This window comes from Thunnus thynnus, chromosome 5, assembly GCF_963924715.1.
Source record: "Thunnus thynnus chromosome 5, fThuThy2.1, whole genome shotgun sequence".
NCBI lineage: Eukaryota > Metazoa > Chordata > Actinopteri > Scombriformes > Scombridae > Thunnus > Thunnus thynnus.
In genome coordinates this window covers 16,069,688-16,083,911 of record NC_089521.1, presented here as the reverse complement: position 1 = coordinate 16,083,911, position 14,224 = coordinate 16,069,688, and the positions used below count along the sequence as shown (strand labels likewise).

General features: G+C 44.1%; 1 protein-coding gene across 11 annotated transcripts in view; it reads left to right on the top strand.

Annotated features, from left to right (window-relative positions):
• The window catches only part of frmd4a (FERM domain containing 4A), a 100,953-nt gene that overhangs the window by 47,300 nt on the left and 39,429 nt on the right, over positions 1-14,224 (top strand). For 2 of the 11 annotated variants that reach the window (XM_067589543.1, XM_067589542.1), the window contains exon 1: positions 150-819. The exons of 5 other annotated variants lie outside the window; for them this stretch is intronic. In XM_067589543.1, coding sequence (XP_067445644.1) covers positions 652-819 — 168 coding nt within the window. In that variant the 5' untranslated portion in view covers positions 150-651. Of the gene's footprint in view, positions 1-146; positions 820-12,979; positions 13,605-14,224 lie in introns of those variants that run through there. 4 more of the 11 variants (XM_067589544.1, XM_067589553.1, XM_067589547.1 and 1 more) reach the window with 4 other exon arrangements.

Here is a 14,224-nt window from a genome sequence, read left to right as displayed (position 1 = left end):
AGAGAGAGAGAGAGAGAGAGTGAGTGCTTTCATCTGTTGCTCTCTTTTGGCTCCCAGACTGGTGTCTCACCATGTGAGCTGCAGTATGAGAGTGCATATCGCTTTAAAAACAACTACCAGAGAGCAAGACTAAGAGACTGGCTGCATTTCCTTAGTGGGAATGTTTGTGTTTGTGGCGATCAGAGCAGTGGACAGAGGGTGCATTGCTTCAGTGAGAAGGAAAGAGAGAGGAAGAGAGAAGGAGGAGGAAGAAGAGAGAGAGACAAAGTGTCAGGAGGGACCACTAGCTGCGTGGGACGGGGGACAGAAGGACTAGCGGGGTTTGACCTTGAGGAAGGCATCAGACAGCTGAATCCCAGAGAGACCGAGAGGACAGAGAGGGTCAGAAACAAGACAGCAGAGGAGAACGCCACAGGGCTGCCCTGTCTCTCTCTGGCTTACCTCTAGAGATGACCCAATTATTCTCTACTGGAGCTAAGTGGTATCAAGAGGACAATAAAGGCTAATCATCCCTTCTCATTACCTGGGCCTCTGTGGATTTTACCTGTAATGGCTCACCTGTACATATAATGGTTTGCGAATGTGATACCTGTGGATATCTCATTCGCAAACATCTCAACTTGTCTCGGAGCGCTAGCAGTCAGTGCAGTAATGGAAGCGGTCTTGTTGGGTCTAGACGATGCGGTCTGTACTCGGCAGGGTCTTCTGTGGACTCTCACTTCCACAGCCCTCCGACGCCTCCGTGTGCATGCCAGGAACCTCCCTGGTCCCCTGCACCTATTACAAACACACAGGTGTGTTTCAAGGCCACTGTACCAGGTAGGCTGCACCTAATATGACATCAAACAGACACCCTTGCACTGGGTATTTATTGACAGTTTAAATCTTAATTAATTTACACCTGTTAAAATACAGTTATAGGGATTCAACCTGCAACCGCCTACTGTTTCATCTGTCTACTTGTGGTGCACCCTGTGGAAAATTATATCCAGCATAGGAAACAACTGTAAATGAATGATTCCACATCTGTGTCAAGTCTTGGGACAGAAGGAGAGGCATAGAGTGAACAGATGATGTACTGTAGACCAGGTATGTCCTTCAGGCTGTAGACCGGGGTCAGAGCCAGGGGCAGGGTTAAACATGACTGATTTGTTTCATTAAGCATGGATGACAGAACTGGGGTAGATGCTGTGGTAGGGATCCCGGTAGCGAAATGGGACACATAAGTTGACACAGTTTTATAACACATTGCTCAGGTGCATGCGAAGTATATCTATTGGACTGAAAAAAGCTGCTTCGTTTGATGTTTTTGCTCCTATTTAGTTCTTTTGCTGTTGTTGTTGTGCTCTGGATGCAGAGCCTTCACAGGAAGTTGTGCTGCCACGGTCATTATTAACTAGGCTTTTAAGCTGTGAAAAGGGGACGCTTGCACACAAAAACACACACAGGCAGTGTTTTATATGTTCTCTGGTCAATGCGCCTTTATCGCCTCACACGTTTAATCGAACTCCCCGGTAACTTTTAACGCACTAAATGTCCCCCTTTGCTTGAAAAAGAACTGTTTCACTGGTTTGAATTATTTGAATAGTTTTATCGAAAGCGACTGTGTCTTCGGTGCCTTGTGTTTGTCTAGCTGTGATTCAGCAAAATGGTCGATCAGTATTCTCTCCACCGTATCTGAATCGGTGCTCAGGGCTTTCATTGAGCCATTAGTATTCCTCGGGCGTCTCACCTGCCCTGTATGCAGCTGGCACCACCAGAACAAACCCAACGAGCTCACAGAGAGAGATTCATCAGGCCTGTTGCTAGACGGCAAAAAGCACAATGTGTACTGCATAGCACAAAATCATCATGCAGCATCAGTGTACTAACTTAAGTACATACACACACAAACACACACACACACACACAATATGCCTTTTCCTGTCTTTTTGTTCAAATCCCCTTTTTATTCTCAAGAGGCAAATAAGCTGGATTGTTATTCTAGCTTTTGTCTTGAAATGTGTTTTCATGTGGCTCCTAAGTTTAAGCATCCTGAGGGAGGGCAACACAATCAGAGGAAACTGAAATAATACACCAAGCCTCTCCAAAACAAACCCATCCTTAACACCCCCTGCTGGTTTGAAGACGCACAGACGTCTGAAAGAGGCCACCCCTAACACCTCTCAAACAGAGGTCGTTCGGCACTTCCCTGAACTTCCTCTCGAACAGCGCTTTGATGGGCCACCAACAAATATCTCCCCCCGGCCCGATGAAGTGGTAACGTCCAAGGTGGAGCAGTTAATAGTGGTGGGAGTTGCAGAGGCAGGGAAGGAGGGGTCAGTGTGTCAGGCTGCAGGATGGGGATATCCCTGGCTCACTGCACTGCCTCTCTGCCCTGCTTCCTCTATTACTGTTAATGAGATACCCAGCCTCACACAACTGGCACACACACACACAATGGAGAGAGAGAGAGAGAGAGAGAGAGCAAGACTGATAGAAAGTGGGAAAATCTTAACAGTGTCTTTATATTTAATCAAACTGTTTACTTTCTACACTCTAAATTCACCTCCACTCCACTGCTCTAACATAAACCTGCTCCCTCGTGTCTCTTTTTTCCTCTCTGAAATTCTATTTTCACTTTCCCCCCCCTTCTTAAATTACTTCTTCATTTCTTATTTAACTCTCTCTACTCTCCTTTCAACTCTCACTTGGCGAGACATCCATCACCAGCAGTCCTAGATACTCAATCAGGACACTAGCCCAGATATTTTACAGCGCTCCAGTGTGTCACACATACGTCATGGTGATAATTTTACGGGGAAGGTGCTCTGCATGTTCTGTGAAGCGGCACAGCGTGTGATTGACAGTAGCCAGCATTTGTGAGATGCTGTTTCGCTCACGCAGACGTTCTCTTATTTCTCTCGTGAGAGAACGCAGCCTCGTGTTCACACTTTCATGCATCGGGCTGAGTAATATTGACTCAACAGCCTCCAGTCACACATTTTCCTCTGGTGGTATGACCCTTTAAATAGGGTTAGCACCGACAGGCGTGTCAGGGCAGTGCTCCGTTGTGCTGTGTTAGACAGTGTCTCTGGGTAATTGTTTGTCATTTCTCATGTTGCTTTTCCATTTGCATTGATTTCGGCTGTGTACATTGTATCTTTTGGCTTCTCGTTTTTCTCCTTCCATAGCCCCCCCACCCTCCCACCCCACCCATCCCAGATGCAGGATATCCTGAGGAAGAAGCAGGGCTAATGACTATAGCAAACACAGGTGGTTGGACTTCCCCTGAGTTGCAAGAATTTACCTGTAATCACTGCTGTCCTGCAACTCTCTGGAGCTGCAGCAAGGCTTCATTTTGTGCTAAATGTGAAGTGACACGTTGTGCAGCAAAACTCATCCTCCTTGTAGATGATTTCAGACTTGACAAGATAAACATCCTGAATAGACCAAGTTTATTTCCTATTATACTTGTTTGCTAATAACAGCGGCTGACAGGAGGCTGGTTCTCTTACACAGCAGACAAACTTAGATCGATGTAGTTTCCTAGCAACACCATTCAACTGAAAAGTTTTATACATATTTAAAACCTCACAATATGTAACATCTATCATACATATTCATTATACCTCACCGCTCTGTTAGCTTGGAGCCTCATACTGCATCCTATTTAGGATTGAAACCCAGGCCAGTTTACTCCCACTGAACTCATCTGGTCCTGTTTCCTGCGAATAGCTCTGTCACTGATCATGTTCTTTTCCCTCTGACGAGTCCCATTCCTGTATGATAGGAAGCAGAGACACCGCAGCATAGCCCTAAAATAACCAAGACACACAATCCTCCCTCTGTCTAGGAGTTTGGGGTCTGTTCTGTTACTTCTTTTGTATGTGGTGTGATAAACTGTGGGCGCTCAGTCAAATCATGGTGTTTTCAAAGCAAGTGGATTTCTTGGAAGAAGAGTCCACTGTATCTGCCAGAAGGACACAACTGCGCAAGGTTCAGTTTGTTAAATCTCCCGGACTCTCATGTTCAATTTATCATCCATTTGTTCTCATATCCCACTGAATCAGATGTCAATAAATAGACTCATGACAGGCAGGCAAATATCCAGATTGGGAAATCTGCGTGTCCTCACTAATTCCCAGCCTTATTCCTTTTTTTTTTCCCCGTTTTCCAGCCAAGTCATTATTGGATAGAGGTTGAAGCTGAACTTGTGACTTCCTACTGAAGAATTTTGATCCCTATCCCGGTCTGGCATCCATCTTTGTTCTCATTGCCAAAGTCAGGATCTGTATGTGAGAAAATCTTTTCCCAGAACCGAATCGAAGTTTGGTGATTTGGGGAGGGGGTTCAGGGCCAAAGCGGACATTGTCTCTGTTTCAAATTTTTCCAATGCTTTGTTTATTTTTATTTTTTTTGTAATTCTCTAATTTGTTTGCCACTAGCCGGAGGCATGTTTGTGTTTGATATCCCCGCATAGGCACACAGACTCACACAAGCACCCCTCTGTAGATTCTGTTGGTGGTTGAAGCCGTTTACAGTGTCTCCCTGGGGAGAAGGTCTTATTTGCATAGTTCGTCTGGAAAACATTTCCACTGCTCCATTCCCAGGTTTATCAAATACCCAGTGTGTGAGTGTGAATGTGTGTGAAAGACAAAAGGGAGAAGGAGGAGGGTTTTTGGTGTCTTGAAATTAAGAAAAAAGTTCCTGTAGAGACTCACAGTTCAACCATGGGAAACAAATTCCCTGTAAATTCTCCAACTTAGTCACCGCTCCATGAATCATAAATCACTATCAAAATTTCATCTGTCATTAATATTTCGCTGATAAGAATGTGTTTAATGAGTCTCATGGCGATTTGTAGTTACATGCCAAACATCTAAAGCACGACACCCCTCCTCCCTTCCGACGTCCATGTGCTATGTTATTTACAGTAGTTACTGCACACCATAAGCTTCTTAGTCATGCCAGGATCTCATTTCTCTGCTAAAGTGAGAATGTTGCACACTACTTGATAGCATGGCCACTCGCTTGATTAATTACAGGCGTTTGGATTCTCACATGCTCAAAGGCTCACACGCATCCAGACGTCATCCTATAGGACTAATCTGATTCTCAGATTTAAATCAGAGTATTAGATACATTGAGAACAGGTTGGTATTTCAAAATGGGAAAAGGGATTGTCAAATATCATCACTTTCCCAGATATCAGCTGCCATGTTGTTGAGACTATCCACATGTTAAACATGATAAAACACACAAGTTGCACGATCTGGCTGGTGTTTTATTGGGCCAAGGTTGAACGGCCTACTCGATAAATCTGGCTGGTATCCCTCTAAATCCTCTAAGTGTGTCTGAGTCACAACAGAGTAGCCCGAACGGACGAGATATAAGGTTTTTTTGGAGGTGGTCCCCCTCTATTGAGTGAAGCGATAGGTTCAACTGTGGCATTAGTGATGGGGATATAAGGGCTTATAATGTTTTAAGTTCAGAGGTTAGGGCCTTAGTATAGAATGGTAATCCTGGAGGATTACCAGGGGAATCTGGTGAATATCTGAGGAAATCCCTCTCAGGGACTCTTAGATCCTCTGTTTGTATGCATGTTATATCCTCTGTCAGTGTGTCCACATGTGTTTACCGAACAGAGGTTTAAAGTTTTGTGCATATTTTAACTTCAGAGAAGAAAGGAAATATCATCATTTAGCTGAACCAAAATATTCAGAGCCCTAAATCTGACTACAATATGTTTTCCTATACAGACGCTTTGGAGATACAGCACAACATACTGTATCAGTCACATTAATGCTGAATGAGAGTGAAAAATGTGATGCACACATGTTCGGACAAGGTGGACTTTCCCATGGTCCTTTTGGGAGGCATTACACTATCCCTAATAATTGCAGTCAGTCGTCATTTAGAGACAAATGCTAAAAAGCAAGCAGGCTCAGCATTTGTACATTCTTGAATACTGCAACTACTTCGAATTTCTCTCTGTCTCTCTCTCAAGCGCGTACACCTGCAGACTAAATTATGTATAAATTGAGTGCATACAATATATGCCTGTTCACATTAAACTAAACAACTCTTGCCTGATTTAAAAAAAAACAAAAAAAACCAGAATTTTAAGGCCCGCAATACACAGAACATGCTTTTAACAAATAATCCAAACACTAAAGATAAAAAATGAACTCAGTCCCCATTTGTAACTGTGGCACATGATTGATCAGGTGTTTTTATTTATCGAGCAAAAAGCTTTCCACCTCCTACCATCAGATTCTGGCTCTACCTGAGGCAAAATGGCCAAATGGAGGACATTCAATACCTTTGCAATGACGGGATTCCCTTTGGACAAGAAGAGTTGCACACACACACACACACACACACACAGACCACACGTACTTGCCAAAGGGCTCTCCCTGCAGATGAGCTGGGTCATTTTTCATTACCCTGGCTCAGAGGAATCAAGTGTGTAGTAATGGAGCACAGACACATTGAGCCAAAGCTATGGGGGGATAAATCCCGGCTGTAGAGCGCAGTGGAGGCAGAGCAGACAGTCTGCGGGACAGAGCCTGCAGAGGGACATATAGCTCTTTTTCACTCCTCTCTATTTTTCATTAGAATGCTAGACTAGATCCTGTGGGAAGATAAAAGAAAGGTCTGCAGCTGCAGCGTGATCACACTCTCTCCCCCCGTCTCTCCATTGTTTCTGTTTTCTTTATTATGTTTCCTCTTATTTGTCCGCTCACCTCATCTCCAGTGTATTCCCACTTTCTGTCCTACCAGACTGCTTTACCCATTTCAGGCTCTCCCCCTGTGAATTCCTTGCCTCGCCGCCTTCACTGTGGAAGCGTGTTTTCTTTTTCTACATACCTGTCCTTAAACCCTCTTAACGTCAGTACTATATGTCCTGAGGGTGAGCTGGGGGAGGTAGAATGAGAAGGTGGTGAGGAGGAGGAGTGTACATGGGTCTGTCTTTATAAATTCACAAATATCTGTTGACTTTGTAGAGCGAAGGATTCCCTCGTCTCTGCCATCCAGGAATCACGATACTTACTGTCGTCAGCTGGATTGAATCAGTTTGTGGGGGAAAACCTTTATTGCACGCCTTTTTACTTTAAGTATATACCCCGGGGTCATACCTTTGCCCGTTACAGTGTCTTAGCTTTGTCTTACACCCCCCCCTCTTTTAGTGCCCTACATTTCTGGCTGAGTTTGCACGGCAGAGACAGCTAGGTCTCCCAGAAAGTTGTCATGACAACTTTTGTTTGCGTCTTAGGTTGGAGAACGAGGGGAGTGAAGCTGGTCAAACATTTATGTGCATGTGCTTGTGTATGTGTGTCTGCTTGTGTGTGTGTGTGTGTTTGACAGTGCAGGTTGTTTCCATGCCACTCAGCTAAAGAAGTAAGTGATTTTAAAACCTTGAGAGTTATTATATGGATGGAAGCTCACCAAACTCCTGTAAAGGCCGGTGCCTTGAATGATGTTGTTCTGTGGCTGTCTCCCTAATTAGCCTGGAGAGTCTTTGGAGACCCTGAAGGACACACACACACACACACACACACACACACACACACACACAGCAGACAAGGGCAGAATTAGCAAAAAAAGAACAGAGAGGATTTGGGCGCTTTCTACCCCAAACCCCTTTTCTCCTATCCCCTGCTGTTCTGTCTCAGGGTACATGTTTAATAGGCCAGTGGAATATATTAGGACTGTGGCACACACATACACACACACACAAATACGCCGGAGATTGCAGATAGGACTGTTTAATATTCAGCATGCTAAATGATTAGAGTGTTTGGTATTCCATCCAGTCACAGGACAGGGGAAAGAGGCCACTGGAGTTCAACCTCTCTGCAGCACAAAGTGCCCTTGAGTTTAGGCCACAAGCGCTATGTGTGTGTGTGTGTGTGTGTGTCTGTGTGTGTCTGTTTATTTGTTTATGAGAAACCGTGCGAGAGACTGAAGAGCCAGCAGAGCGATGAAGGGAGATCAAGGAAGAAGATTCATCAATCAACAAGGTTCAGTGAGTTTACTGGCAGACTAAAAGAAAACACACATACCGTATACGTTTATACATATATAGTACACTAGTGGCAGTGCAGAACCTAATACCACATCCTACGTCACGCTGTCTTTCTGCATGCATTGCCAGAAGTATCAGTGAACACAGGGTCACTCAGGTCTACAGTGATTTCTCGCTGTGTAAATTATAGATGACGAGAGGAGGTGTAGGGGTAAAAGATCCTTCCCCTGTGAATGAGTCTCACACACACACACACACACACACACACACACACACATACACATACACACACACTGACAACTCAGATCCTTGCATATCAACCCCCATGATCACTAAGACTGTGTTTCATTGAGATAAAAAAGTTCTGAAGACATGACATCACACGCCACAGACCTCTCTGCTCTTCTCCGTCAGTGCACTAGCTCCCCCTCTCGCCCCGTATCGCTTTGCCCTCTGTTCTTCCTCAGAAGCTACTTTGGTTACTGGATCGCCTCGGATACATTTCATCCAAAACACAGAGTATGTACACTATAGTACAGATGTATGGCAGCGTATTCAGAGGTACTTACACAAACACACAATGGCTTCATCAACCAAGTGCTCCCTTTGCACTGGAATTCAAGGAATGTCTAAAGGGCAAAGCTGACCAGGAAAAGTGATCCGAGAGCGAGAGCTGAGACGGAAAGACAGGGAATCATAAACCATGGAAGGAAGGCGGCTTGTCCCTCCTTTGGGAAATGGAGTGGAATGACCTCTTTTGACTATTCTGAATACAGCTCACCTCATAAAGAAAGCATAATAAAAAAGATGGGTGAGCATCAAGTACATGCTAATTGTTGGTAGCATGCACGAAGTATGACCTGATTGCACATTAACCAAAGTGGCCAGTGGTGACTTGCTCTCGCTGACACACTGTGGCGCAGTATCATCGTGCTGCACCCGTGGAAGGCTTTTATTTGCTCGGATGTCATCAAGGGAGTCATTTGCTGCAGTCCCGTTTTAGAGCTTTCTGTATTAAATATAACTCCAGGCCCTATATGAGTACGTAGTGCATACGTGTATATCTACGTGACCCAGTTTGTTAAGGCACATAGTGAGCGTAAGCGACAGAAAGAACAGTGAAAAAAAAAAGTGTGCATTATGGATAAAGAGAGCAAAAGAAAGGAAAGGAAACAATGGAAGCAAAAAGAAGGATGATGTGGACATGAAACCAGTGGCTCAGTCATTTGCGCTGATGTGTTACTAGTTGTCAGCTGAGTAAGAGGTTAAATTTATAATAAAAGATAACACTCCATTACTCACCATTACAGTAATGACATAGTTATGATAAGTGTTTAAAAAAAAACATTTGACGACTTTAAGACCGAGTAAGCAGCACAATTAGAGAATGTTATCTTGTAGAAGGAAATATGAAAAGAGCGAGGAGAAGAATTTCAGACTAGCAGGAATTTACCAAGAGCAAGGTGAGGTTGTTTGAGTGTTTTGACTACAAGGCACATTCAAATTTACTGTAGCAATACAAAATAGTAACACTCAGCCTCCCTGTGTTATCTTCACCCATTTCACACACAACACAGTCATTCTGTCTCTGCACCAAACCACTGGCTTACGTTTTGTATATTATTTAGAGTAGCTTCGCTGCCTCTGTTGTTACATACACACCCTTTTAAACATATGAAGCTGTAGGGTGTATATGTGCAGTTTAAAATGCAACTTTTGTTCTTCTTCTGGGACTTTTCAGCATGACGTCTCCATCTTCTCAATTCATCGGGGACTGATGCTCGAAGATTCCCCTCAGGGTGCATATGGCAGCGAAGTTAATCTGAAGATTTGAAGTCAGAGATTGGATTTGTGTGAATTCAGCACAACTCAAGTTTGAATCACAAAGAATCTGCTGTGAAGCATGATTTTTGACGTCTTTATTGCGCATACTAAAACACCTTACGGCGCTTTTACCAGTAAAAATGTGCCTACAGTATGTAGTATTTAGAATTCATAAGCATCTCCATCTGTCAGTTTTAGTCAAAGTTGTTTTAGGAATAATGTGAGAAAACATCTCCTGGAAAGGGGAAAAAAAAAAAAAAAAAACGAGAAAAGTCTGGGAATGGAGCTTTGTAGTCAAATGAGAACAAAGAAGAGTTGGCTACAGAAATATCTGCAGTTTGTTTGAAGTGCCAGTGTGTTTCTGATTTTAAAAAACGCCCTAACTGGAACCACATTTCAGTCCCAAAGTCACTCACGGGCAGGAGGGTGGAGCTCACAGACACACACACAAAAACACGCGCACACACACACACACACACACACACACACACATACATACACACTTGAACAAACAAAACAGATCTCTCCCGGTCAGTCGTTTCTCTAGACATTCCTGGCTGCCTTTCCATGACCCTCCCTGCTCACTCTCACTCTACATGCTGCACTAGATGGCGAAGAAGACGGGATTTGGCCCTGCTGTTATTTTTCCATCAGGTTTTCAATAAGCCATTGAACTGAAAACTGTAGAGTATTGAGAGCTACAGTATGTTTTGCTGAATCTTGTGTTGTAATCTAATCTGCACCATATGCAGACACCGTTACATTAAAACTGACGACGAGTCATAAAGCCGATTCAGCTATAATGATCTCAGCGTCATAAATCATCACGGGGCCGCCTGCCTGTGTCAGGCCTTGCTCGCGCTCAAAGTGACGTGTTTAAGAGCGTGTGTTTGTTTAGTCTCCATAAATACGGGGGAAGACGCACACAAAGTCAGACGGAGTGTGAGAGCGCCGAGCGTTGTGTGTCAGTCTCGACTGCCTACCGCAGCGTCACAGAGTCAGGGTTAAAGAGATTCTCCATCTTGCTTCAATTAACATTCGGCGCTGTTTATATCACATTCCACCAATATAGGTTACCTTCTCCAGCACAGACCATCAACCCCGTTCCCCTGCTCGACCCTAAAACCTGACTCTAATACCCACCGCCTGTTAAAACCCACCTCACCAGTCCAGATCGTTCCCCTTTAGACCCCTACCCCATAGAAACACACCAGATCAGCACCTCATTACGACCACACCTCAGCCCAGAATAGAAGCCCACTGGCTCCATAACAAGGCTCTGTCAGGGCCCAGATATGTCACACCTAGAAGTGTTTTTCACCTTTTTGGCTACGCTCTTTGTAGGTCGCTGAAAGGTTAACATGTATGAAAGTTAAGCGGCATGAGCAATGAACAGAGTGGCTCAGTAAATCACAGCTGTTTGTCATTGTTCCTTCCTGCCTTGCTTCCCATCTTCTTTCCTTTTCCTCTCTGTCTTTTTCTTTGAATCAGCCCTCCTCCAGCTTGACAACAGAAACAGTAATTCATAAATTCTTGTAGTCAAAGTGTTCAGGATCTTCCTTCTGCAATATTTTTTCTGCTCTCCTCTTCTGTCTTTGTCAATTTTACCCCGTTTCCCCCACTGCCCTCATTGCCCCCCTCCCTTGCATTGGTCAAACAACAGGGCCCTTGTGATAGCAAACTGAGGAAGCAACCAATAAAGGGAGATATGTATTTGACCGGAGAAAGAGAAGGAGGGACGGGTGTGTGTATTAGAGCCAAAGAAAGAGTCATCTGGAGATGTTTAAGTTGGACAGGCCAGTTTCCGGTGTCTGGGACAGGCCAAAAATATCCAGAAACAGAAAAATTCAGCAGGAAAAGGGAAAGGATACACCTCCTTGTTTCTCATGTGACCTTCTACATTCAGCAAACTAAGCTGAATCTTAGGCTTGCAGCACAAGCTATGGTGGCAACTGTTCAAGCCAAACACATTAAATTTAACTGCATCTTTGTATTGCTTAATGTCTGGGAAGAGAGCTTTTCTTATGAATTTTGCAAATTCAAGATTATGCATCGCCTTACTGTTGTAGTTCAAATCTGGTGCAACAGCATTTGGCTCAGGCAGACTGTATTCATGACAAATGGTTAGTAAAGCCACTTCCCAGATGAGTTATGATAATCTTCAGATAACAAACGGTCAAGTATCCCTGTGATGCCGACATCTCAGATGAATTTTCCTGAAAGTGTAATACATGTAGGCATGCTGTACATGTGCTACATGTGGCCTCACACTGTTTTCATAACATGGGGATTACTTATGTTGTAATACAATAATAGAAAACAGACTAGCCTACGCTTGCCAAATCATTCAAAGACTTTATTGACAGTAGGTACTGTATAGGCTTTGCCCTGCCTTCACGGCACACATTAGTATCTATTTATGGTACCAAAAAACTGGACTGATTTTTGTTATGTTAACAACTTGTGGTTTCAACGGCTGCTGCTCCAGCAGTGTAAGGTGAACACAAGTGCCCAATTTAGGTCATGCAAAAAAATGAAAGTCAGTCTAACGGCTGCAGTGGACTGAAAGCCAGAAATAATTCAAGCAAAGCAAACCTGAGCAAGGACATTTGTATTTAAGGGTGCAGACAGGAAGTGACAATCTGGAGAGGGAGAGAGAGAGAGAGAGAGAGAGAGAGAGAAAGGGGGAAGCAGACATCCAACTGGATCCCATTGTTTTCTTTTTTTTTTGCACAATAGATAACCATCTAACTATTGTAGGCGTATGAAAATTTTGATCAAAATAAACCTGGTAGAGGCTATAACTGTGTATTATCAAAGTCATATGAGGATAGTGTCTTTCAAGGGAAGTATCCCTCCCCCACAAATGAATGCATTCCTTGAATCACAGCTGATAACAGATAATATGTTGACTGGTCACCGCTCATTATTATTTATCAGCGGTGCATCACATGTTTTTAACGGTGGACTGTTGGTGTGCTGTGCAGAGCAGACACAGATGTCTGTTTGGGTTTGTAAACACACACACACACACACACACACACACACACACACACAGAGCACATAGAGAGAGAGAGGGAGAGAGAGAGAGAGAGGTCTGCAGTTTCTCATGGCTGTGAGCCGCTGCAGAAAATTTCCCCTCATCTCCTCCTCTCCCCGCCCCCACATCTTGCCTCCATTATTCTCGTGTTTTTCGAAGCAACTCAGATGACAGCGAGAAACATAGCTGGCAAGTGAAGACAGCCTGGAAAACGTTAGTCCTTTTCTTCCGGTCGTCCCCCTCGGTTGCTGACCGTTGGTACGGTCTCCTGCTATCCGCACGTTCACACCGTTTGTGCACGGTGCCGGTAGCGAAAGGGGGGTTGGTCGACCGGGACTAGCCCCGTGAGAAGCTCTCTCCTTTCGGAAGGAGGGATGAGAGGGAAGCCAGCCTTGGAAAACGCTCTGCGGTCGCCGTTAATTAGCTCGGAGATATAGCTTGAATGGCGGGCATATGAGAGATAACGGCTCCGTAGAGCTGAGAAGATACAGGGAATACACCGCGAGCTGCGTCGCTTGTAACTAACGTTAACTAATGGTCACTAACATGGATGCTGATGTGCCTCCTCCCCTAGGCCGGCCGGGAAAAGGGGTGTTTTTTGATGATTTTCTGGCGGTCACACGGCTCGTTTCTTTCTGGGATTAATAATTCGGGATTCTTCTTTTTTTCTCTCTCCCTCTTGGAGCCGGTTTTTGTGTAGGAGCCTCGCAAGGAGCGTTTGCTTTTAAGGTAACAACTAACTAATGATAGCGTTACTGTCGTCTCATGCACTGGCCAAGCATCACTGTCAGCTGTGTGTGTCTATGTGCGCCTATGTAATTTTAGGTGTCAGTTCCAGCGAAATAATGAAATACTGTGAACAGAGTAGCTTTACGCAAGAGAGTAGGGTTACATTCTTCATTTTCATCTCCATGTCTTTTCATTTGACCGTTTCTTGCCAGTGAGTCAGACCTGAGGATGTAGGTTGGCCAATTCAAAGCTGACTAGTAATGGGTGAGAAATGTTGGTTGATCAAATACAACATGAATCACACACCAGGAGAAGGTGATGTAGGCTACTTAGTGCAACGTGTGCTTTGATGTTTCTATCAGTTACATTGTCATGTAATGTTTACAACATGCATCAAAGGTCAGAGGCATGTGCAGAGAAAGAAAGAGTCATCTCCTTGCAAATAGTGTGGCTAAACTGTGTCACAGTGCAGCAACATTACACTTTTTTCCATTTTTTTTCAGCCGTGTTTAATGACAGCAAGCTATTCATAGAAACTTTATGGCATTTGGTTTCATGGTGGATAGAAACTCAGTAGCATGTGTCCAATACCACAAAGTGAATTTTATGACTAAAACCAA